The 26,169-nt window shown below is 52.5% G+C and overlaps 2 protein-coding genes across 7 annotated transcripts in view; one reads left to right on the top strand and one right to left on the bottom strand.

Moving 5' to 3' along the window:
* The window catches only part of BCORL1 (BCL6 corepressor like 1), a 60,297-nt gene extending 51,223 nt beyond the window's left edge, over positions 1–9,074 (bottom strand). For 2 of the 6 annotated variants that reach the window (XM_030844863.2, XM_060292854.1), the window contains exon 1: positions 6,558–6,695. The gene's annotated coding sequence lies outside the window, so the exon portion shown is untranslated. Of the gene's footprint in view, positions 1–6,430; positions 6,473–6,557; positions 6,696–7,523; positions 7,636–8,201; positions 8,332–8,935 lie in introns of those variants that run through there. The other 4 variants (XM_060292852.1, XM_030844862.2, XM_030844861.2 and 1 more) reach the window with 4 other exon arrangements.
* On the top strand, positions 4,908–25,695 carry LOC138842524 (uncharacterized). The gene is made up of 5 exons (XM_070044750.1): positions 4,908–5,343; positions 5,455–5,550; positions 6,054–6,151; positions 8,236–9,019; positions 25,559–25,695. The coding sequence occupies exons 1-5, from the start codon at positions 4,908–4,910 to the stop codon at positions 25,693–25,695; spliced, it is 1,551 nt and encodes a 516-aa protein (XP_069900851.1).
* The last annotated feature ends 474 nt before the right edge of the window (positions 25,696–26,169 follow it).

The raw sequence follows: 26,169 nt of genomic DNA, 5'->3' as shown, positions 1-26,169 counted from the left end.
TCAAACAGAAATTATTAATTTGTTCACTGATCTAGTTTTAAATTGGCCTGGTATCACACTCTCCCTATATTGGCATAGCTGATTGTTGGCATCAAAGTTCACTTTGGCTGCAGAGAGGGACTATATTTTACAGCCCATCGTTTTTCTCTGCCCAAAAGTTTGGTTTGGGGATACCCGAGCTATTTGAGACGTTAATCTCTCTCATCCAATCACTGATGAACATCCTTGTCATAGAGCCATACCAGACCTGGGCTCTATCTACCAGCTCTTGTAGAACTTCCAGATGTCAGAGACAGCTGGAAAGCCCAACCAGTCATAATTAAACACAGCAGCCCTTTTCAGAAAGCAATGGCTTTTTAAAATGTCACCCTGGTAAACTACGTTTGGGTCATTTCTAAAGGACGGACCAAAATGTGCCCTGAAGTTTCGACTGGATATACACCCTTCAGTTCCTGTTCTGAAATACTAAGCACGGTTACAGCACAGCTGTTAAAGAAGCTGCCACTTCCACCTCAAAGGTGGATGCAATAATGCAGTGATGAGCCAAGCTCTTTCTTCCTACCACGTCGTAAATGCTAAATATGTACTAATACAACAGGAATATGGAGAAAGAGCACAGAGAATCAAGATATAAGGGGAGCACTCAGGAGCTATTGATAGTTTTCTTTCTGCCACCATGTTTACCATAGTGTAATATAAAAAGGTAATGTCATAGGACACAGTTGAATAAGAAAAACTAGATTATACTATAATAATAGATGCCATTTATTGGGCACCTGCTATGGACCTGGCACTATAGATGCATCATCTTGTGTAATCCTCACAGCCCTGTGAGACTGGGATTATCATCTCCATTTTATAGATGAGAAAACTGAGGCTCAAGAAAGTTCCACACGACTAGGAAGTAGAAGAATGAGGACTGCAACCGAGGGCTGTTATGTCTCCAAAGGCCTCCAGATAATTCTGATGCAGGCTAAAGTCTGAGAACCACTGGACCACACTACCCCGTGCGTGGTACCACCAAGTCACGCTGAGTAAAGCCTCGTCATAGTAAGACACCTAATCACCTCTCAAGTCTAGGTATAGAGTGCCTCCCCTCACTCCGGGGCTCAGAGCCACATGTAGTGCACTTCTCTATAGAACTTGGAAAAATGAAAACCTGCTTGCTCTCCTTGTCCCCGGACACCAGCATTATAACAAAACTCGACTGTACCCTTAAATGGCACTAACACTAAGATTTCTAGGCATACCTTAGCAATGAGGTAACCAAATTTTGTTTCTTAGCAGACAGTCAAAGAAGCCTAAAACACAAAACTTTGCCTGCCCCTCAGTACTCTCGATTCTTCACGGATACTTAGCTTAAGGTCTTCTTAAAATCCAAATGAAGATGTATCCTGCGTCACATACTCTCATGAATAAGCTAAAAATTACCCCGTTTTACAAATAATAAATCATCTCTCTTCAAATTCATCACAATCCATTGGGCAGGGAGAATATGACCTTGACATGCAGCCTGCAGCCACTTTTTAAACAATGATTCAGTTTTTAATGTTTTATGGGGAAAGGGTGGCTTCTGCTTTAAAAAAAAAAAAAAAAAAAAGAGGGAACCAGAACAGCATATTGGAATGATGGGGATAGAAAAAGAGTTAAATTTTACTCTTGACCAGAATTCAACTTTAGTTCACCAAAGAAAGTTTTCATCATAAAAGAGTGCTTTTAAGTTATGAACAGTAGGAAAGCATATGATTTAGAAGGAGAACAGTTTCTACGTTATTTTAAGGATGACCATTCAAAAACTGGCGTTAATAAAGCCTAGTTTGTATGTGAAATTATATAAAATACTGTATAGCATCCTAGTGGCCGAAAGGTAGATTACTTCTTATTACCTCCCTCTTTGGCCGGTCAGATGCTAAACCTTCTGGCAAGCAGAGACTCACACCCAACTGGAACTCCAGCATTAAGAAATTTCCTTTCTTTTGGAAAACTCAAAGGTCTAGGGCCTTCCTTCCTCCCTCATGTAATCATCAGTGGCTTCTCCTTTTCCCTGTCTATTTTATCCCAACAATTTCCACTTTCCCCAGCGCTCTCTCCTTTCCACTCTAGTGTTCACTTTCCCACCCAACTCAACCATGAACTCCTCCTCTCTCAATCCCAGATGCTGGTTGACACTGGAAAACAGCTCTCTACCCTCTGAGGCCATTCTAGTCCATCTCAAACTTAGCTCAGCCTAGAAGCAATGAACCACTCCAGCTGTCCAACCCCTGATTAGCGCCTCTCCTCTATGCCCCCACCCCACCCTCCAATTCTGGCCCAAGGCTCTCAGGCCACTGTTCTTTATCCTGTTTCTTTCTGGAATTTCCATCATCCATCTCCATATATCTAGGATTCCTCCCACTTGCAGACTGGAAAAACTGGTGTATTCCCACTTTCTCCTTCTTTCAAGGCCATTCTATTTAGGACGGTTAATTCCTTCCCCCATTCAATATCCTTACTTTAGTCTAGATTTTCTAATTAATGCTTAGACTTATAAGCCCTGGATCCCAGCTAACTTCTGCTTCCTGGGCCCTCCCAGGGCAGCGGCTATCAAAGGCAAGTTTTTACCTTCCCCACACCAGCTCCCAATGACATCTGAATAAACACCTTCCTTCTTTGGCTTGTTATCCCACCCTCTTTCTCTATTCTGCATTTTTCAGCCTGTACAGTATCCCTAAACTCCCTATTTCCTTATGTGTAAATATATTTCTATTTCTTCCTACATATCAGTTTCTCTGTAGCCCTATTTTTACCCAAGATCATCCTTCTCTCTTGCCCAAACCTTACTGATTCTAGCATGGAAGTGTAAAGAGCCTTAAAGATTCTTCAAACTTTACTTTGGAAAACATTATCCTGGAGATTTCAAGGTTCCACTTTTTCCTACTTAGCCCTAACATGGAACCAGTGTGATCACCTTTCTTCCCTCTTCACTGTCCAACCAACCCACTTCTGACTTCTCTTTCTGCCTTCCTTCTTTCTAGTATTCAAGTCCTTTTCTCCCATAATTCTGTTCCCCTAAAAGAATACCCTCTAAAACCCATAATCCAGACTCATCATGTTGAGATCCTCTGCCCCCTGTACTAACCTTTTTTTTCCTATGTAGTGAATTGTAGCATGAGTAAAGCAAAGAGACATCTGGAGGAACCCCCTTTGCTTCCCAAGAAAGTTTACATCACTGAGAAAGAAAGGGATCCTCCTTGCCTCCCTATCCTCTCCTGGTAAATCAAAACAACCAACTCTACAAGTGCCCTTGGTACAGCCACCATTGCTTGTGGAAATCCCCTCCCCCTCCACTCTGCCCAATCCAGACTCCAACTGCAGAGTTTCCCAGGGACTTAGCTTTCCTCTGCCCTGTCCCAACAATTTGCCATCTCTTCCTTGTGGCCTCAAGAACTAGTCCTCCTTAACCGAGACGTCAGAGTCCTCTCCCCTTCCTTCATCAGCAACTTCTCAGGGCCATAACAAAAAGAAACCTACCTACCTTTGCTGCAAAGCTAGCAACGGGGTCAACCCTCGTAACATCAATTTGAGTAAGGCTCTGTGCCCCATGGCCTGTGCCTCTTGTCCCCTACATCCACCCCAAGAGCAGCTGCCTCAGTTGCCGTATCAAAAGATGAGACTGCCTAGCAATATCCACATAGCTTGGTCAGATGGCCATGTCCCTCCTCAACTCCATCAGCCTTCAGATTCTCTTAACTTGCATCACCAAGCCTCCTGCTCCTCCTAGCTCCCCCAGTCTTTCCTACTAACTTTGCTTCTCCATCAAAATTTTACAGGTTCCTGCCTCTGCATTTTGCTTCTATTTGGAGCCTCTGGATGATTCTTGGGATTAGGTTACCCCATTTAATCCCCCGGTGGAATCCTCCAAATTTCTTTCCTACATACTGTCCTCTTCAGTACTACGTGGTGACATCCCCATCCAATCTAAGTACCCCTAAACTCTGCTCCACTGTGCTGCCTACCATCTCTCCCCAAATAAAGCTTCCTCTCTCCCAACATTCAAGGACAGGACAGGTAAACAGAAAATTAGATGACCTTTAAAGTCCCTTCCAACCTGGTAATTTTATTATCGACCTAATCTAATCCCAACCCCGAATACATACCCCATTCATTTCCCCCGAAAAACGTTTCAGCAGTGTGACTTTGAGAAATAGCCTAAGTTGAAAGAACCACGGGCTAACCAGGGCAATGCAAACCTACAGTTGCACCCCCAGAAGTCTCACCAAACATTTCTGCAATTGTACTCCACCTCTGTGCCACGGGGACTGTCTCCAAACTGCCTTGAGAGTATTCCGCTGCCGCAGAAGTTACAGGGTCCCCTTCCCACACTCGCATAAAGAGCCCCTAAACCGTGGGCTAGACCGTCCTCACCAAGGTACGCCTGTCCTTACTGTCTACTCTAGAAGACACCAAGAATAAATAAGTATCACCGCATCGACAGCTTCGTACAGCCAACACTGAAATTTTTCAAAACAATAAAACAAAACCAGAGTGCTTCCACTGGGAGGGGGGGCGGAATAGAAGGGCACCCCCACCGGCCTCCCAGGTTTGCAGTGTGGTTCCCTCCCGCCTTTCCCCTCGACCACGTCTTTGCCTACAACAATCTCCCGCACCTCCATAACTCGAAATCCCCAGCCGAGGTGCGGCCGGCTCCTCCCAGCCTTGCCCCGGACGTCCCTCTGGCCCAGCCTCCCTCTCGGCGGGACCCCAGCAAGGAGGGCCCCCTCCATCGTCCAGCTCACCTCCCGGTCCCTTCCCGGGCCTCTGGGCACCCCCGCAGGGCTCTGTCCCGAAGCAGAACCTCGAGGAGCCAAGCCCACGAGGCCCGTCGCGGGACCCACCCCCCGCTTCCTTCTCCCAGCACCTCGTCCTCCATGCACCCGGCCCCCGGGGCTCTTCGTCGTCGTCGTCCCGGCTCGTACCGCCCCCCGTCGGGGGCTCCACCCCCCGCCTGCACCCGCCCCCAGGACGGCCCCCTCCCCACCGCGCGCCGCCGGCGCCCTCTGCCCCGGCACGGGACTCCCTTTGGCCTCCGTTCCCCACCCAGAAGCGGCGGCGGCGGCGACGGCAACGGCTGCGGCGGCCCCAGCAGGAGCAGCAGCGGCGGCGGCGGCAGCGGCAGCAGCGCCGCCCCGGCCCCGCCCCGCCGCCCGCCGGAGCCCCACGCCCCGCCCGCCCGCCCCGCCGCGGGACTGCTCCCCCCAAAGCCCACCACTAAGCCCCCCCCCACCCCCAGTCCCCAGCCGCGATCCGTTCGAATCCAGCTCCGCCAGGCCTGCTGTCCGTTCCTCACGCCCCTTAGGACCCGGGGTGGGGGAGCCCTGGGGTTCGCGGCCATCCCTCTCCCTCCTTCTCCAAGGGCTGGGGGATTGCCCCCGATCCCGAAACCCGGCCCAGTAACCGGAGCCTCCCTCCTTGCAGCCCTCGGCTTCGCTCTCAGACCCCTTGCCTCCAGGCCTGGCGCGAAGCGGGTGGAGAGCTTGCACGCCGGATCTCCCCCCTGGCTTGCCGGGGCTAGTATGAATTGCCCCCGATCTCATCCTCCTTCAATTTAAGCCCCCTCCCCGCCGCGCCCGGCCCGGCGCCCCCGCCCCTAGAGCGAGGGCAGCGGAGCCAGGGTGCTCCGAAGTCATCCCCCGCCTTTTTTCCAGGGACTCGGATAATTGCCCCTGCCCCCATCATAGCACTCCCACTCCCGAACCCAGGCCCCGCCGCCACCTAGGGGTACCCCTTACCCTACGGTTCCTGCACCCCGACACCAGGGAGAAAGCAGCCCTTAAGAGCACCCGTCGCACCTCCCCTCTGAGGTTGGAGGGTATTTTCTCCTGGTCTCTTCAGGACTTCATCACGGACAGCCCCCCCCCCAAAAAAACAAGCCCTTTCTCGCCCTGCCCTGCTGGCCAGCCTCCCTTCGGATCGTCGGATCCTTGGATCAGGGGGTTGGGGCCAGGTAGTTAACAAGACCGTAGCCTCCACCTCCCTTTCCGAGGAGTGGGGTAATTCCAATGGTTCCCCCCCAGGATCAACCCGACCCCCGTTTCCATGGAGACCCCCGCCCAGCCGGGATGAAGACTCTCGGATCGTGGCGAACAAGTCTCACCTGGCTAAGGGAGAAGGGGTGAGGAGGGGGTAGGGTAGGGCAAGAATGGGGTACGAAGGTGGAAGTGGAGGGGAGCTGTCCCGAAGGGAGGGGCGAGGACAGAGCGAGCTCCAGGGAGCGCTACGTCCGGGGACACGAAGAGGACGGCGCCCCCGGGGGGCAAGCAGAGCGGCCGCGGGGCGAAGAAGGGACAGGGTTGGGGAAAGGCTTGAGGTAGAAAGGAGCGGGTGGAGGATACGAGAAAGCCGGGGAGTCAAAAGGGGTGGAGGGGTTGGAGGAGAGAAAAAAAAGACGCACCTGTTCCCGAGTCGGCTCCGCGGGGAGGCTCAGGCCGCCACCCGGACTCCCTCTTACCCCCTCTGAGCCACCACCCGCCTAATACTGCCCCGATCTGATGCCCCCTCCGCCCCTTATTGCCACCGACCTCCTTCTCCTCTCTCTCGGCGGCGGCGGCGGTCGGACTCTAGGAACTGAGAGGAAGAAGGGAGGGCTCAGCAAAGCGGAGGAGAGACAGAGCCACACACTGGCAGCAGCCGCGGCGAGCGAAAGAGTGAGGGGGAGAGCGGTGTGTGTGTGTGTGTGTCTGTGTGTGCGAGCGAAGCCTGGTGGAGTGGGTGCCGGTCGCAGGGCTCGACGGGAAGTGGAGTCCGGTCGGATTCGCGGGCGGCGCCAGCCACCGCTCCGCGGGACTACAACTCCCAGAATGCCGCCTGTCCGGGGGGAGGAATGGGGAGGAGGAGGCGAAGGGAGGGAGAGAGCAAGAGAGGGAGGGACGAAAGCAGGGAGCAAGCGGCGGCGAAGGGGGCAGAGCCAAGCAGCCCCGGTGACACTGGGAGGGGAGGGGAGGAGGAGGGGATCGCTGCGAGGACCGAGCGGATTCCGGAGAGGGAGGCAGCGGTAGCTGCAGCAAGCCGGGCAAAAAGCTAGACTCCCAGGAGAGGCGGAGGCGCTCAATTCGAGAGGCTGCAGGAGCTCCACGCCCCCCCCCGTACGCCCCACGAAGGGGGAGGTTGAGGAAGGGAAATGATCAGTGCACCACGGCCAGGGGTTTCTCTCTTTCTTCCAACGCTCTCCACCTTATGCCCCGACCTGACTTTCTCAGGCCACTGGTGCTGGATCCAGTGTGCAAATCCGGAGACCCCAGATCTCCCCTGCCCGGCAGCACAGAGCAGACACATTCAGTCCCCTTCTCCCAGGGGCCTGAGGGAGGCTCCCCTTGCTGGCAGGGCGTGACTCCCCCCTTCATCCCGCCCCCCTCATCGCCACCCCCCATCTCCCTCCCCGGAACCCCTCCCTTGAAGCCGGGGCTCGCGTCTCCCTCCCAGCCAAGAAAGGGACTCCCTCGGGGGCGACTACCCAGCCCCCTCCCTTATACTGGGCCCTTACCCACCAGTATCCCCTTCTTAGCGTTGCCCCCCTCACCGAAGTAATAGTGGGAGCGACCCGAGTTGGACTGGTGGCTACTTTCCCTCCGAGACTAGCCGTCCTTGGCCACGCCGACCCTGTGTAGAGATAGAGAAGCACATTAATTCTCCCGTTCCCCCCCCCTCAAGTTCGGATCCCCGTGGAAATGGCTCACAAGGAAAGAGGGGTTGGTAGTGGAAGTGAGCTGGGGGTGAATCCCAATCCTCAAACCTCATCCCAGGCGTGGAAATCCAGGGATTCGTCCCCTTTCTTAAAAGCCATCAAATCGCTTGGGGGGGGGCGTTAGTTGGGGGTAGATTATCTAACCCCCAATGTCCATGCTACTCGAAGCAACGCTACATGTAGGAATAAGATAGGAACTAGGCTGCCGCCGCGAGAGGAAAAGTATTACCCCCCCTGCCGTCGTCCACCCCCAAACACACAACCCTAGGAGAGTCAGATGGCCGAGCAAGGGGCGGGGGGAGGCGGTGGGAGTGCTGGAGAGTGAAAGGGTTGCGGCGGGGAGGGTCCGCGGCCCCCTGAGAGCAGAATCCAGATGCTAAAGAGGTGGGTGGGGGGGGGTGCGGCATAATTGCAGACAGTGTCTCTCCTAGCTTTTCCCGGAATCGCCACCGAACACCGTCTAACACTCGTAGTTGCTTACCAGTCAATCCCCTAGCCCCATTTGTGCGCTTGAGGCTGCCGGAGCCCGGGAAGCCCGGGCACAAACTCCGCGGAAGCTGGCCTTCGCCGCCGCCGCGCTGCCGCGGGCCTCCCTCTCTCCGCTGGCGGCCCCGCCGATCTACCTTCGCCCCCGGCCGAGGCCAGACCCCGCTCGCAACTCCACGCCCCTACTCCACCCCCGGCTCCCCCTCCCCTCGCCCTCTCCCCGCTGGTCCGGCCCAGCCCCTAGCGCCGCGCCGCCCCGCCCTACTGCTCGGTCCCGAGCCCAGCAAGTGCCCCGAACTCGCCCCCCGCCCCCACGCCCAGGCCAGTCCGGCCGGGCCTGGTTTCCCCCTCCCGCCGCGCCCCGCCCCCGAATCCACGTCCTACTTCGCCACCCAACTCGGCCCGATCCGGGTTCGGCCCGCGCCCAGGCCATCGGAGTCCCCGGTTCGGTCCGGTGTACGGCCACCCACCCCGCCCTTGCCTGGGTGCCGGCCTGGCCCGCTGCCTGCGCCCGCCGAGCCGACTCAGGCGCGCGGTCCTGGTCCCGGTCCCGGTGCCGGCCTCGGTCCCGGCGGCGTTGCCGCGTCTCGCCACGAGGGCTGGGTCCACGCAAGATCCGAACCCGCGCGGGGTGGGGGCCGAGGAAAGCAAGTTTCTTTATCTTCTCTCCGCCCCCGCCGCAGGGCCGCGCCGTCCCCCCCTTCCCCGCTCCCACGGAGCCCCCTTCACCTGGGCAGAGCCCCTCGGCCGCTGTCGCAACTTTGCTCTTCTCCACGCTGCCGGGGAAGCGGGCGAAGCGGGAGGAGGAGGGAGGTGGAGGGGGGTGCTGGGATCAGGCCGCTGGGCTCCGGGAGGACACGTGGGGGAGGAGGGGAAGGAGGAGGAGGAAGGGGGGGCAGGCCTGCAGTTCTCGGGGCTCCCCCTGCCAGCCCCGGGGAAGCCGGAACCTCGCCGGGCAGCCGCAGACCCCGCACTGGCCACGGGGGAAGAACGGAGCCACCTTCCCCGGCCAGCCCGTGGCTCCAGGAAGGAGGGGGGGCGAGCAACGCCGCTTGGGGTCGGAGAGCAAGCGTTTTCGCTCGAGCTTTATGTGTGGCTCTCTCTTTCTCCGTTTAGCCTCTGTGTATGCGGGGGGGTGGGGTCTTGCCTGCGGGGGGGTGCCCCCACCGGACGCCCCGCCCCTCCCCTCCCCCGGCCCCCCACTTCCCTAACCCGGGCGACCTCGGTGCGTGGCTCCGGCACGGGCACCGAGGCCGCCCGCGGGTGCAGCCCCAGCCCCGGCGCCGAAGTGGGACAGGTGCTGGGGAAGGGAAAATGCCGGGGCTCGCTGTCTCGCCTCGCGTCTCCGGGGCGGCCCACCCTTCGTGGCAACGGCCGGGTCTGCAGCCCCCGTGGGCAGAACTCAAAGGGCAGCCCCCGGCCTGGGCGTGGAGGCATCTGGGGGGGGCGGGTAGGAGTGAGAGGCCCGAGGGAGGAAGGAGGAGGGGGACGAAAGGTCTGCGAAGGGGGGAGCCTGCACGACTCGGGCCGAAAACCTGGCTCTCTTTCCAAGGCTCCTCAGTCACCAAACTGAACCCCTTGACCCTTACCCTTTACCCTAACGACTCCTCTCCTGGCCAAAGGAATAAATCCTCGTATGTGTTTACATCCCAGGCTATCCCCGGCACTGAAGGGCTGAGAAGCCTGCGGTCCACATTGGAACTCTGATGACTTTACATTAACTCTGAGGAGAGCAGCTTGCGATGGAGCTGAAGCTGCCGGGCGGACTTACTTTCAGTCTTAGGGTGTTTCTTAGCAGCTCCAACCCTGACTTGGTGGTGGGGACTTCAAAGGCATCGCCTCAACCTACAGGGTATTAGGGGAGGTGCCCTGCAGTTCCTGGAGGGTTCAGGGCTTTGTAAACGGAATGTGAAATGAATAGCAGGAATTTGAAAAAAAATCTTTAATGTGCAGATATATTGATATTATTTATTATATATTTATCTATACTAAGGAAGCCAGAGGGTGATGTGGACTGGAAGGAAGCCCTGCAGGATTAATGTCTTCCTCCTCCCCCTCCTCCCCGCCCCCCTCCTTTGTCCTAGGCCCAGAGGTTCCATCTCTAAGCTGTGGGGTGTCTTCTCTCCTCTCCTTTGGAAGGACTTTAGAGATGGCAGTTGAGACTTGCCTGGTATGTCTCCCTCACCTGGTTTGAAGGATGTGTGTGAGTATTGCGGAGGAGGGCAAGCCTCTAAGGCTGCAGTGGCTTTGCTGCTGGATGAGGCCTGGTGCTCTATGACCCCTCTTGCTTGTCCTCACCAGCGTCAAAATCTATTGCCAGCAGTGTGGACATACCGCTTGCCATTTTACTTTGCTTTGGGAACCTCTTCACTAGCTGTTTTACTTGACCACTCCTGCCCTGCCCTGCACCCCACACACACCTTAAAAAGTGTTTGGCCTAAGTTGCACCAAGGGAAAGTGGAGATTGGGAAATGATTTGTTTAAGCTAATCAACATATGAACTCGAAATGCATTATTAAGGGGGGAAATTGCCTCTATCGGGCCTGATAATGCAGGCCCCACCACTTCTGCTTTGATTTAAATTGGCTGTCTTCACTGATTTTAATTAATCTGGTAATTACTAAATCTCCACGTCTCTTAAGGCCCTTAGGGCCTTAGGGCTACTTTGCTCCTTGGTTTGAGGCTGAAACAGATTCTGGACACCTCCGTTCCCACTCGTCTGTGTCTCACCATTTGGCTGCATCATTTATCTGGCGAAATAAAGGTTGGGGCAAGATGGCTATTTCCTGGCTGAAGCCCTAGCATTTCTGAGCCTTTTCCTGTTGGGGGGCCACACTTCCTGCCCTACAGGAGATGATGGGAAACCAAGGAGCAGGGTGGGGAGAGCTGTGGGAAACCTTGTAAAGAATGTAGAGTTTAATGATTCTTTTATTTGAGGCTAGAACCACAACATCATCATAATAATACCTTACCTTTGTACAACATCAGAGTGTTTACAAAGCCCTTTCGCTTGTGTTATTTCATTTGTTTCTCACTACAACTCTTGATGTTGTAATTGAGGAAACTGAGTCCATGAGCAGCTATGAGTGGCTTGCTCAAGGTCATATGGCTAGTGAGTGCCTGAGCCAGGATTCAACCCCAGTAGTCCTGTTTCCACATCCGGAGCTCTTTTTAATATGGAATAGCACCTCCATTTCATGTCAAAATATTCATTTTCAGGCAGGGTTGTTTTTCTAATTGTTTCTCCCATCGATAACAGCTGGACTCAGAGAGGCAGCTTGGTGTAATGGAAAGAGGATTGTTTGGAGAGTTCTAAGAATCAGATCCCAGTCCTGTCTTGTCGATAGCTAGCAGTGTGACCTCAAGCAAGCCCTAACATTTAAGTAGTGCCAGCCTGATGCCCGGTACTGTATTTTGGGTCTTCCCCCTGCTCTAAAATATGGAAATCAATGCACCTGTCATACCTCCCTTACAGGGACACCCCTGAGCATCAGATGAGATAATGGATGGGAAAGAATTTTGTACACTGTAAACCACTGGGCTCATGCAAGACTTATTATTATCAGCGTTGGCACCACCAGCCTCCCTAGGTGTAGCTCAGAGACCTAGGGGTGACACTGGCCTGGGGCCTACCTTCCTGAAGCTTACCAGACAAAACAGGGCATTTGGGGGGGGGGTCCCAGGATAATTTAAGCTCCAAACCAACCTCTGGCTAAATTCATAGGATAATTGCTTTAATTCTCTGCTTTGTTCTGCAATCACAGGCCTTGTCTCTCTGGTAAAGCAGCCCAGCCCTATGACAACAATAACAACAGTAAAATCCCGGTGGTTTAGATCTTTAGAGTGTCAGAATGAAGCACGTTTGAAGCTTCTGGTCATCCCTTCATCCCCTGCACCCCAGTCAGTTGAAGGTGAAGTCACGTTTGGAACCCAGGGTCTCAAGACTGCTGAAGGGCTCATTCTAAGTCACCCCAGTTGAAAGCAGACCAGGGGAGATCGGGGTACAGAAAGAACCTTGCAAACGTGGGAAAAGAGTGGGGCTGGTACTAGGTCAGCAAGACTGACCACGAGTTACAAACACTATGTGCTCTCAAGTGTTTCACTTTATGCTCTAGGAGGGGCCACAGGGGAAAATTCATTGCCCCCTATTCACGTAAATCTCAAATGCACAAACCCTATTGCAGCAGGTTGTTGCTGGAGAAGCATGCCAGCGGCTCACTGCAGCTAAGGAAGGCCTGGTCTCTGCCCTCTCAGAGCCCGGGGTCTAGATGGGGAGACAGTATGTCTGGTTAAACTTAACTCTGTAAACAACCAACAACCTTTCTGGATTTTATAGCCAAAGGGGGGGAAATGAGGAAGGGGACTAAAATCACCCCAGAGGTCTCTCCGGGTCAAGCCTCCCCCCTTCCCTAAGACTCCTAGGCACTTAACAAGGTTCTTAATCAAACAGACAGTGTTAGAGGTGGAAGGAACTCTAAGAAATCATCTGCCCTCCTGAAAAACTGGCTGTGGCTGCACGCTGCCAACAAAATCAAGTCCATGAGCCTTCACCTAGCTTTCAGGGCCTTCCCCGATCCGATTCCAGCCTCCTTTCCTCCCATGTCGCTCACAGGGCCTCTGTTCTCACCAAACTGGCCCTCTTGCCATTCCTTGGACAAGAGGAGCGCTTCCTTGACTGCTCCCTCAGCTTTGTCTTATGCCCTTCTCAGCAATGTTGAAATGCCACTCAACCATTACTTAAGCCAGCTCTTTCCTGCCACCTTCCCTGATTCCCCACTCCCTGACCCCCACTACCTCCCTACTCCCTCCTTAGTGGTACCCCACAGTACTGAGCTTGTCCCTTTAGTTAGCACTTCTATGCTCTGCCTATTTAGCTCTCCAACCAGATTTTCCCTTTCTTGGATGAAGGAACCCAGTATTTCTCATCGGTGTGTCACAGCTCCGTCCTCTCCTCCAAACATCCCCCACCCTGGCACGGAGTAGGCGCTCTATGAGTGTTTGTTAAGTGAATGAATGAATGGATCATCTAATCCAACCCTCTTATTTTATAGTGGGGAAACTGAGGCCCAGACCTGGCTTCCCTTCTAGCCAGTTATTAAAGACTCAGGGTTTTTTTAAAATTTATTATTATTATTATTTTAAATTTATTTTTGGTTGCGTTGGGCCTTTCTTGCTGCACGCGCACTTTCTCTAGTTGTGGCTTGCGGCAAGCAGGGGCTACTCTTCTTTGCGGTGCGCGGGCTTCTCATTGCGGTGGCTTCTCTTGTTACGGAGCACTGGGTCTAGGCGCACAGGCTTCAGTAGTTGTGGCTCGTGGGCTCTAGAGCGCAGGCTCAGTAGTTGTGGCGCACGGGCTTAGTTGCTCCGTGGCATGTGGGATCTTCCTGGACCAGGGCTTGAACCTGTGTCCCCTGCATTGGCAGGCAGATTCTTAACTGCTGTGCCACCAGGGAATTCCCAAAGACTCAGTTTTAAATCTTGGTCCTTTTTAGTCTTTCTCTTCCCATTTAATTCATGCAGTCTCTGAAGTTAGACAGATATGATTTGAATCCTGGCTCCGCCACTTCGTAGCAACATTACCTTGGACACTCGGCTTCCTTCTGAGCTTCAGTTTCCTCATTTATAAAATGAGACCTAATAAATACCTCCTGAAAATGTTCTAAGGATCAGATGAGTTCTTGTATGTTAAGTGCTTAGAAAAGGGCCTGGCCCCTAGTAGACACCCCATAGTAGTTTGTTTTTTTTTAAACGTGAGGAGTTTTTAAAGAGTTCAGAACTTCGGAGCACCTGCTTAATTCAAGCCTGGGAATAAAAGCTACAACCTGAACATAAAGAAAAAGAGAGGTGTATTTTTGAAGAGGAGAATGGAATAAAATTTAGAAAGACCTTTGAGTCAGTCGAACTATTACCTCTTCCTCCAAAGAGGCTAAAGAAGATTGAGAATAGCACTCAGTCCAGTGGCCCACATTCAGTGGGAGCTCACCAAATTCCAGTTCCTGGAGCGGTGCATTCCTCTGGCTGTGGTGGTGATTCAGGATGCTGGCACAGGATTGACGTGCCCTGCTGAAGCTACACGTACTATTCTCACCCCTATCTGTGTGCCTATACTTGAGCGCCCCTTCACCTGGCCAAATCCTTCAAGCCCCGCTGCCATGAAGCTTTCTCTGAATGCTTCTGCCTCTGAACTCTTGGGCCCATGGCAAGTACTACTTAGCACTTAGTTCTTTTCTGTGCTCTGTGCCTTAGTTCTACCTCCCCATCTGAGGGACTTGTCATAGTCATAGAAGGTGTATCGCCCACAGTTTCTGGGAGCATTCAAGGAGGCAGAACTCCAGGAATACTTTGGGATTGTTTGACAGTAGGTGTTCAGTGGGGGCATGGGACCCTTCAAGTCCGGGCCACACTATTGTCTCCCAACCCCCCGACCCCCCCCCCGCCACTCCTCAAATCAACCACTCCCAGGACACCCCACCCAGCCTTTTCAGTAGCCATCTTCTCTCTTAGAATTTGCAAGTATCTGGAGGGCAAGGGCCATGTTTTACTGTGTCCTCCACACAGCCCAGCATAGTACTTCCAACATTAACAGCCTAGAGTGAGCACATGGTTTTGCTGCTGTAGATAACTTGGTAAAGATACCGTGCTTATTCTGGGCCTGTGTGTTTATATGTGTTCTTGTGTGTCTGTTCTTGCTCATTAAACTTCAAGGGGCTCCAGAGGAAGAACTGTCCATTTTGGGAAGACAATCGTCACAAGATGATTAAAAAAACAAGTTGAGACCTGGGATTTAGACTTTTTTTTAAAATCCAGGAAGCCAGCATTCTGCCGTCAGTACATACTCACTTTAAATGCTCACACCAGGGCTCCCCTGGTGGCGCAGTGGTTGAGAGTCCGCCTGCCGATGCAGGGGACACGGGTTCGTGCCCCGGTCCGGGAAGATCCCACATGCCGTGGAGCGGCTGCACCCGTGAGCCATGGCCGCTGAGCCTGTGCTTCTGGAGCCTGTGCTCCGCAGCGGGAGAGGCCACAACAGTGAGAGGCCCGCGTACCGTGAAAAAAAAAAATTGCTCACACCAAAATTTCTCAAATTTAATATACACAATAATCACTTGGGGGGAGTGGGGAGCTTGTCAGAATTCAGATTCCAAGACACCCTCCCAACCCAGGGTCTTATTGAATAGGTCTGGGGTGGTGCCTCATACTCTGAATTTCTAACAAGCGCTACCGGGAAGTTGGAACCAGAGGATTTTTAGATGACCCTTTGAAAGACATTGAGCACTTTTTCTATTTTTATCTTCACCAGGGACCCCCAAACTTTTCACTACCAAAGGTTTCATTATCTTCCCCCTCATAGACCCCATTTTAAACACACAGTTATATGTCACTTAGTGTGTGCTAAACACTGTTTTAGGATTTTACAGGGACTTCCCTGGTGGTCCAGTGGTTAAGAATCCGCCTTCCAATGCAGGGGATGCGGGTTTGATCCCTGGTCGGGGAACTAAGATCCCACATGCTGTGGGACAGCTAAGCCTGCGTGCCACAACTACTGAGCTGTGCGCCACAGCTAGAAAGAAGCCCACGCGCTGCAATGGAAGATCCCGCGTGCCACAACCAAGACCAAATGCAGCCAAATAAATAAAAATAAATAAATAAATATTTTTTAAAAGGATTTTACAAATAGTTACTCTTTAAATACTCCTAACAACTCCATAAGGTAAATACTATTCTCTTCCCCTTTTACAGATGAAGAAATTGAAGCCCACAAAGGTTCGGTGACTTGCCCAAAGTCGCCCAGCTAGTAGGTTTTTTTAACTGAGGTCAAATTCACATAAAATAAAGTAATAATTTTATTTTATTTCACTTTTTGGCCGCACCACACAGCATGCGGGATCTTAGTTCCCCAACCAGGGATGGAACCCACACCCTCTGCAGTGGGAGCACGGAGTCTTAACCACTGGACCACCAGGGAAGTCCCTAAATTAACAATTTTAAAGTGTGCAATTTGGGGTGGGGGGAGAGATAAGAGTTTGGGATTAACACATACACACTACTATATGTAAAATAGGTAAACAGCAAGGACCTACTGTATAGCACAGGGAACTATATACTCAATATCTTGTAATAACCTATAATGGAAAAGAATATATATATGTGTGTGTATAGAAGATACACTTGCTGTACACTTGAAACTGTCAAAACATTGTAAATTAACTATACTTCAGTAAAAAGAATAAGCAAGTGCTCTATAAAACTATTATGTACAAACTATTATGTATAAAATAAGCTACAAGGATATATTATACAATACAGAGAATATAGCCAATATTTTATTATAACTATAAATGTAGTATAACCTTTAAAAGTTGTGAATCACTATATTGCACACCTGTAACTTATATAATATTCTACATCGACTATACTTCAATTAAAAAATTTTTAAAGTGTTTTGAACTAACAAAATATTCTATAAAAACATTCCATTTCAAAAATTAGAAATCTAGAAAATATTTATCAATGTTTTCATTAAAAATAAATTCAACACTGAAAAAAAATAAAGTGTGCAATTCACTGGCATTTAGTACATTCACAACATTGTGCAACCACCACCTCTAACTAGTTCCAAAATGTTTTCATCACCCCAAAATGAAACTCTGTACCTGTTAAACAGTTGCTCCCCTTTCACTCTCCAGACTCTGGCAACCTCCTATCTGCTTTCTGTTTCTACAGATTTAACTATTCTGAATATTTCATTTAAGTGAAACCATATAATATGTGGCTTTTAGTTTCTGGTCAGTATCAAGTTTTCAAGGTTCCTCTGCATTGTAGCACGTATCTTCATTCCTTTTTATGGCCGAATAATACTCCGTTGTATGGATGTGCCGTAATTTGTTTATCCATTCCCAGCTACTAAGTTTTGTTTTTGTTTTGGTTTTTTTGGGAGGGGTCTGCATTGGGTCTTCATTGCTGCGCGCGAGCTTTCTCTAGTTGTGGCGAGCAGGGGCTACTCTTCTTTGCGGTGCGTGGGCTTCTCATTGCAGTGGCTTCTCTTGTTGCAGAGCACAGGCTCTAGGCGCATGGGCTTCAGTAGTTGCAGCACGTGGGCTCTAGTACGCAGGCTCAGTAGTTGTGGCTCAGGGGCTTAGTTGCTCCGCGGCATGTGGGATCTTCCCGGACCAGGGCTCGAGCCCATGTCCCCTGCATTGGCAGGCGGATTCCCAACCACTCCACCACCAAGGAAGTCCCCCAGCTACTAAGTTTTGAACTCGGTATCTGAATCCAGGCAGTCTGGTTCCAGAGTCTGTGTTCTTAACCCTCTGTACTCAAAATATTTATCTACTTAAACAGGATATATTTTAAAGTAATAATTTTCCATTGAATAATGTATCAGATACATACAAAATTGGGCCAGAACTTCAGATCAGCCCAAGATAGTCACACTGAGGTCATTTAATTCCAGCCAAAGCCAAAAACACTTGCCCTTGTAGTTAACCTCTGCAACCTCATGCTGGTACGTTTCACTAGACTTTATGAAATACCAGCGCAATTCGTTGATTATCTCCCAGGCTTTTATGGGTTCAGGGACCCCAGTTTGGGATCCACTGGTTGCAAATCCCTGCAAGACACCCAGTCAACAGAGAGGTTCTATTGAGTTGCTCATTAAAGTCTACTGACAATCTAGAAAGTGGTCTCATGCACGTGAGAAAGGTTTTCCACACCAAGAAGCTAAACAAGAAAGGAGGTGGAAGTTAACCGTTACTAAATTGGAAAATTCCAAAATCCAGGAAGGCATTCTGTTTGAATGTTCTAGTTAACTAATTAGAGTTTCCCCACCAAGGATGCACATGGCCATGTACTGAGGACCAATAAGACAGCCCTTTAACTACCCCCACCAAAAGGCGACAGCCTAAGCTGTACTTACCAGAGAGGATTTCCAGACCCAGAGCAGAGCATCTGCTCTGACAAAACCCAAGGTGAGAATGCTATTCCAACACAATGCTAATCGCATGATTTTTCTCCTGGTTCTTCAAGGGTGTGGACAAAAAAAAGAAAAAAGAGTCAGGCTTGCATCTCCTCTGGAGGTTTGTGATACTTGCGCCCCATGTCTGAGAGCCCCATTTGATGTTCTGAGCACCGCCCTCTCCAAAGGGGCCCCTTGTTGCCCAATCAGAGACTGAACAACCAGGGCTGGATTCAAAACCATTAGCCCTGGCTTCACTCAGCAGAATAAAATGAACATCAAGGAGAGCCTTGAAGGGGAAAAGATGCTACAAAACATGTCGCTTGAGAGGCGAGAGGTGAATGGTGAGCAATGAAGCTTCTTCATTTTTGTAGCCCCAGGGTCTAGCAGAAGGCCTGGAACTGATGGGAAAGCACTCAAAACATGTTTGTTGATTGAATGACTGACTGAAAGAGAGCCTTCTTCTTGGTGTGGAGGTCGTTATGGAGGCATTGTAGAGCTGCTCTGTGGGGACAGAGAATGGAGGGAAGTTGGCATGGGTCTGGAGCGCCCTGCCAGGACCTACACAGACCATGTTTTTCTCTGCCTGAAAATTTCTCCCAGGCAAAGTTCTCAGAGCCTGCAAGTCTCAAAAGTAGATTCCTCGGAGCTCACTGTGTGCTTTATTCTACTGAACTCAAGTCACAGAGACTTAACAGTGGCATAGTGTTGTGGGGAGAATCTGATGAGAGCACCTATATAGAAGCATATTGAAAAAGATAGAAGGCCAGGGAATTCGAATTCTTGTTAACTTACCAGTATGGCTCTGCATGGTCTAAATGACTCTTTGTGTTACTTGGCCAAGTAGGTTTCTATCTGTGGGTCTTATCACTGAACATGCACTTGTGCAGACGCCCCCCCAACACACACACACACACACACACACACACACACACACACACACATTTTATAATGTGGTAAACTCCTGTTTGCCAAAATCCAAATAACTACAACCCTCAAAGAGTCGGAATGCTCTTTTTGAGATGCAATGCAATAATCCCTTACATTTGTATGGGGCTTTGCTGGTCACAAAGTGCTTCCCCATCCATGACCCCATTTGTTTTTTGATTGATGTTCAGAATGGTCCCGAGGCTTTGCAAGAGACTGGAGGGTCTTGTGAAGCTTCAAAGAGCAATGACGTGTGGTGCAAGTGGCCTTGGCTGTGTGCAGGGCCACCGAACACCAGGCACTTAGTTGTGGCAGAGACATCAGGGGTACAGTGACTGTCACAGACTTGCAGGGACATATCAGCTCTCGGGGGACTGGGCTGGTGCACATGGCTCCTACAGCTGAAGGGAGGAGCTGAGACTCATCTGCACACAGTCAGCACTAGGGCAGCAGAGGAGACAGAAGCGTGGGCACACCCATCGCTCTTTCCTTCCAGCAGCCTTTCCATCAGTCATTCAACGGGCAGACATTGAGCACTTGAGCTCAGAAGGAGCTTGTTCTGGGTGTTGAGGGTGCAGAGACGAACAAGACTTGTCCCTAGTTCTCCCTGGCCATGTAATCTGTGAGGTCTTCTCCCCTTCAAATGGCTCCTTGTTCATTATAACCCTATCTTTCCAGGGGCAAATGTTGAGGGAAGGGGTTCCACCCAGTCGCTCCCTCCCATTTCCCTCCCTCTGTGTCTCTGGATCTCTTTCTCTCTCACACACTCACATACACACACAGACACACACAGACACACACACACACACACACACACACACTGCTTCACTCAGGGCCTCAAAAGCCTCAAGGCTAACCTGGCTGTGTCATGCTCCTCTATTAAGGAGAGTATTGAATAAACCAGACCCATGGGAGCAAAATGAAAATTCATAATGCATAGCAATAATAATAGTAATCCCTCACATCTGTATAGAACTTACTAGTTTACAAAACACCTCCATCCTTATTTCTTTATTTGATCCTGTGTCCTGTCATCATCTTTCATATTCAGAGGCAATCTTCTGATTGTGATCTCCACGTATGAGTGAAGCAAGACTAAGCCAGGGCTAAGAGTCCGCTCCCCAGGTAATGAACCTGCCCCCCCGTTTGTCTTTTTGTACCTTTTTCTTTTTTGTCTTCCCTCTTTCTCTTGCTGTGCTGTCTGTGGAGCCTGGAGTTGCCTATGACTCAGCTTCCCAGTCTCTTGGGAGCCTGGAAGCCCATGGGAAAAGGCTGTTGATCAGTAGCCCCTCAAACGGGGCCACAAAGCCTTTGGCTCCTGCCAGGATGGATGGGTGGGGTGAGCAGGGGAGACCCTCCTCTTTGGGTAGCCCCCAAATGAGCCCTCAACCACCTCAGCGGATTGGGCAGGCCTGGCCTGGGAGAAGAGGAGCACTTTCAGTTGAACAAGGAAAGGAGGGTGTGATGAAGCTTTTAGTAGGATGTGAAATGAGGCTTTGAAGCTGGGAAGGCAACGGCTGAGTGCGGGCTTTGCAGGGTGCAGACATACTGAAGGAGCCTGGGTCTTGCAGGAAAAGATGTTAGTGAAGGGCAAAGAGGAGCCCCCATTGCATCCACCGGGTTTTTAGGCCGTTTTTTTAAAACCCTAACTAGTTCACTCATCCCCATTCCCTCCCGTACTCCCATATCCCCTTCATTTCTCCAGTCTCTTCACTGAGCCCTCTTCTCCCGCCGTTCCTCTAATGCAGCCCCAATTTCCTGAGCTAAAAATGCTCTCAGTGAAAGTTCACCCCAGATTGTTCTGAAGCCATCACAGCCAAACGTTCTCAAACTCCCCCATCCCTCTCTCTACGTGGTATTTAGCACATGGCTTGGGCCATACCAGCCACACCCTCCACCTGGCCCAGAGCTGGCCCCAGATGGGAATGCCCAAGCAACTAAAGAGGAGTAGGGGGTATAAAGCCACTGTGCTCTGGTGATTTGCAGCAGTAGAGGATCAAAGCTTGTCCTCCCCTGGTAGGAGGGGTCAGGGCCGTCAGTCCTGGCAGTCGCAAGCAGGGGGCCCAAACAGCAGGGAAAAGCTGCTTTTAGCTAGTGGCCAGGTTTAAAAGGGACGATTGTGCCTAGTGGCTGCCATGCTGGGATGGGGACGGAGACCCACGATCTCCTCCCTTCATCCTTGGATGTGACCAGCAGCCAACTGAGGCTTCCAGCGTTGCCCAGCCTTGGAAGCTCCCTTCCTTCAGGAAACGAGCTTCGCTCCAGCGCAGGAGCCCCCGGCCGAGCCCTCTTCCAGCTCCTACCCTGACGTTTGGGGCCGGCCGAGTTAGCACTGTCGCTCCAGCAGTGGCAGCCAGTGCGGAGCGGGAGTGTGTAATTGCAACCACTTCCTGCCCCAGCTTGCCCTAGGGCTGGCCCCGCCCCTGAGGACAGTCGGGGCGGGGCCCAGGTACAGTGAGGGAGTCCGATTGGTGAGGGGCGGGGCTGCCGAGGAGGGCGGCCCTCAAGGGAAATCAGCTGAGACTCATAAAAAGGCGGTGTGGAGCGGCGGGCGGGGGGGCACGCCCTCGGTTTGAGCCAGCAGCAAGAAAGAGCTGGGGCCTGGGGCATTCTATTGGCACAATCTGTCCCTGCAAAGAACGATCCAGACAACAGTCCCTCTCGAACTAGTAGACGACTAGTTCCAATATTAGCTTTATTCATGAGCTCTGAGCACTCCGAAGCCCCAGTAGAGAGGGGGAGGGGAGACCCTAGAGATGCTCCCCTCTCTGGCCTTGGCACTGCTCTCCCTGAGCAAGTTAGGACTGAGACAAGCGGGGGGGTGGTGCTGCTGAAAAGACTCTGGTGGTACACAACACCCTTGGTCTGCAAGTGCCTCTCCCTTCCTGGAGCTTCCAGGATTCTCTGGCTGGTGGCATCATCGGTCTGTTGTCTACCCAGGCCTCGGAATGCCCATTGTGTGCAGAGCCCGTGCTACATCAGGTACCCTGGAGGTACAAAAGAAGCAGAAAGGCGTCTCCCTCGCTTTGGGGAGCTGGACATCAACTGGGCATTAGGGTGGCAGAGTGGGCAAAACATGCCCTTGATAGTCAAAAATGGAGGTTGTGGCCCTGCCCCATCCTCACGTATTAGCTGTGTGACTTTGGGCAGCTTGCTTATCTTCTCAGCTTCAGTCTCCTGGTGTGTAGGATGAAGCTGCTAATACTTGCCTTATAGGGTTGTGGTAAAGGTAAAATAAAACACGCTTTGAAAGCTATAGAGCACCCTACAAAGGCAAGGAAGGGATGCTCACGTTAAGTGGGGTAGAGGTGGGAGAGAGGACCCTGATGGCGGGAAATGAATGGGCACCAATGATTAGAGTGCAAGCTATCCACGGGAGTGTTAAAGGAGCATGCTGTAAGAGTGCTAGCGGGGCTGGCGGGGGTCGGGGCGTTTAAGTCTGCCTGGACTTCCACTTGGAGGTGGGTCTGAGAGAGGAGATTCCCCTAGGAAAAGGTGGGCAGGCGAGGTGGAGAAAAAGCCGTAATTTCTCTCCTTTTGAGAAGGGCTTGCAATGGTCCTGGTTGCCTTAATCATGCCCATGTGAAGAGAGGCCAGCGGTGGGTAAGGAGTTTTGTCTGGGGGGAGGGGGTTGCCTGTCAGCCCTCGAAGGCAGCAGCTGGAAGCCCGCCGCTTGCTCACATACCACGCCTGCAGCGTGCACACGGCTCGCTGGAATGAGCCCGGAATGTCTCCTCTCCTCGCCCTCTGCAGACCGAGGAGAGCCGAGGGGAGCTGGGCGAGCCAAGCACGTTAATGGCAGCTGCAAACCTGTAGGCTTCTCGGTCCCCTTCGAACTCTGGCAAGGGCTGCCTAGGCCCGGCTGACCCCTGCCCTCCCTTCCTTGCTCAGCAGCCACACGGGGGTGGGGGCGTCCTTGTTTGCTAGGTGGGTGTTGGGGGGAGGGTGTACCCAGGTGTAGTGGTGGCACATGTTTCAGGGATGCACCCACGTCTGTGCATGTCAGCAGCTGTGTCTGCATACTAGCGTGTCATACATGTTCACGCTCCAAGTGGCACGAATGCGGGATTGACATTTCTGCTCCTGTCTGACTTTGGACCTTCTCCTCTGTAAAATGAAGAGACTTGTACCAGAGCATCTCAGAGGGCCCTTTCAGCTCAAATGTTCACTGTTTCCACATGTAGGGCTATGGCTACTTAAAAAGTCAGAGCAGTGGAAAAAAAAATCAGCCAGGGCTTCCCTGGTGGTGCGGTGGTTAAGAATCCGCCTGCCAATGCAGGGGACACGGGTTCGAGTCCTGGTCCAGGAAGATCCCACATACCGCGGAGCAACTAAGCCCGTGCACCACAACCACTGAGCCTGCGCTCTAGAGCCCGTGAGCCACAACTACTGAAGCCTGCACGCCTAGAGCCCGTGCTCTGCAACAAGAGAAGCCACCGCAATGAGAAGCCTGCACGCTGCAACGAAGAGTAGCCCCCGCTCACCGCAACTAGAGAAAGCCCACGTGCAGCAATGAAGACCCAACGCAGCCAAAAATGAATAAATCAAATAAATAAATTTATTTTTTTAAAAAATGAGCCAAACCAGTTGTGACGTTGGTTGTCGACACTTCAGATGTTTAGGTTTGAAGATTCAACTTTCAAAAGGCCAGTTACTTGGCATCATGTAACATCTGTTCGCTTTCCACCCGGACTGTGGCATGATGGTGTTTGTCTATTTGCTGTGTGTTTACATGTATGTAAGTGCAACTATGGGTGCGTGTTTAAATTGCATCACAGAATATTAGAGCTGAACGAGATCCTGGAGGTCATCTAACTGAATCCCTTCCATTTCTGATTCATTTATTCAACAGCCCTTTTGTGAGCCCGGATCTGTGCGGGGGAGCTGCAGAGATAAATAAGACATAGTTTCTGCCCTCCAGGAACTCACCTCTAGCAGGGGGGAGAAACATGTAAACAAACAATTACAATACAATGTGATAATAGAGGTATAAATCCTATGCTATGGGAGCCCAGAGGAAAGGCCAATTAATTCCGCCTGGAGGTGTCTGGGACAGAAACTACAGTGACAGTCTCACAATCATTCTACAGCCAATGAGCTTTCACCTTCACTTTCCTACTTCCAAAATATTCATCCTTGTTCTCCTAACCAGCCTTCTTCTCAGGAAGTCTAGGAAGATGCACACTAGGTCTAGGTAACCAGGAGAACCTAGAAACTCCTAGTGAGCTGGGAGTGAGAAGTTCCCGGCTGGGAGTATAAGGCTATGAGAAGAGAACCAGCACCTCTACACAAAGGGCCTGTCTGCACAACCGTAAAAGGATTGGCCAAGTGGCATGCTAGGATCAGCACCACCCACTGGGATCCACCGTGACCCCCACCCCTCTCAGCTCTAGGCCAGGGAGAGCCATAGTTGCAGATAGTTGAGTGAGGTTGCCTGGTGTTGGAGGGATGGAGACTGAGAGGGAGGCCAAGGGAACTGAGACTCCAGTCCTTCTTGCCTGGCCAAAGGGGTGTGTGGATGGAGAGCGCCTTCAACAGGGCGTGCCCTTTGAGTTTTCTGCCCGAGGAACGTGGCTGCGTTAGGCATCCTGTCTCCCTTGCCCCGGCGGCCCTGGTTAACAGCAGTGCACGTTACTGCGATGGTTGCTGATGGGGTAGCCGTAGTCGGTGCGGAGGGCAGATCAGAGCGAAGCTAACTGGCGGAGGGGAGGGGACACAGTAACTCTGGACTCGACACCAGAGGTTCCAACCTCTGTCCTACCTGCCCAAGAGATAGCTGTGGGAGGCTAACTTCCAGCCCTCAACCTCCACCCCACCTAGCGTCCTTCTCCCTCTCTGCGGGCAGAAGACAAACCACCCTCGGGGCCTACCACCACCCACCCACCCGCAGGGCGGGAGCACTCCCTCCCCCTCCCACCCCTCGATCGCTAAAGCCAGGAGATGCTACGGCGAAGGGAACCCTGGGAGTGCGCCTTGAATGACCCCCCAAACACATCTGGATTTTTGGAGTTCGGGCCAGCCCCCGAAACGGACCCCAGGGAAGTCCGCCAGAGGGAGGGGGCGGGGGAAGGGAGCGGCAGAGCCGAGCGAAGGGCCTGCCGTTTAGGACTCCCGGCCCCACGACTAGGACCGTCCCAAACTTCCTGTTTCTTCCGGCCGCTCTGACCCTGGGGCTGCAGCTCCGAGATAGCTCGGGGCCTGGAAGTGCATGCTGGGTAAGCGCAGACGGACAGAGTAGGCGAGCTGCTCGCTGTCGCTGTCGCCGCGGCGCAGGGCCGGTGTGGGCGCGCGCTCGCCTTCCTTCCCCGGCGGTCACGCTTTGCATGTGGGATGGGCAGCGGGCAGGTGGCAGGGAGGCCCCCGCGCCCAGGGCTCTGGGAGGAGCTTAAGCCGGGGCGGGGGCGGAGGGGGAAGGGGAGGAGGTGGCCGAAGGGGCGGGGGTGTGGGCCGGGAGTTTCTGCATTTTAAAGGGAAGCCGAGTCGTCTGCTTCGGAGGCCGAAGTTCGAGCCGACCTCGCCGCGCCAAGTGCAGGAAATCCTGGAGGGGCAGCGCAGCCGGATCGGCCCCGGCCCGGCCCCCGGCTCTCGCGCCCCCCTGAAGCCCTAGGGGGGTCGTTTAGGGCGAGTAAAAGGAAGCCCTTCTTTACTCTGCGAGGAGGAAACTTAACGGAACGGGTGACCCCCTCCCTCCCCAAAGGTGGGCCAGATTTAGGATTAAAAAAAAAAAAGTGTGGGCAAATACCCGACTCCAGAGAAAAACTAAGGTGATCCCAATCGCGGAGGGGGTGAAGGTAGGAAAGGACAGCCCTTCCCTCAGTGCTTCCGTCCTCAAGATAGACGGCATGGTGTGGGGGGCCTGAAGCAGACGACGCTCGACTGCTATCCTGAGGTGCCTTCTCCCCAGCAGCCCCACTCTCCTCCCCGATGCTGCTACTTAGTTCCCGCTTCAAGACGCCGGGGGAGAGAAGTCGCCGGGGAAAGATAGTTAACTGCGTAACGAGATTAACCACCCCCCGACCCGCACCTTCCTTTGGGGCCACACCCCCTGAACGCCACCGCATCTCCCACTCCCATCACCTCT

The sequence above is a fragment of the Globicephala melas genome, chromosome X (genome assembly GCF_963455315.2).
Source record: "Globicephala melas chromosome X, mGloMel1.2, whole genome shotgun sequence".
NCBI lineage: Eukaryota > Metazoa > Chordata > Mammalia > Artiodactyla > Delphinidae > Globicephala > Globicephala melas.
This window is presented reverse-complemented; position numbering and strand designations above follow the sequence as displayed.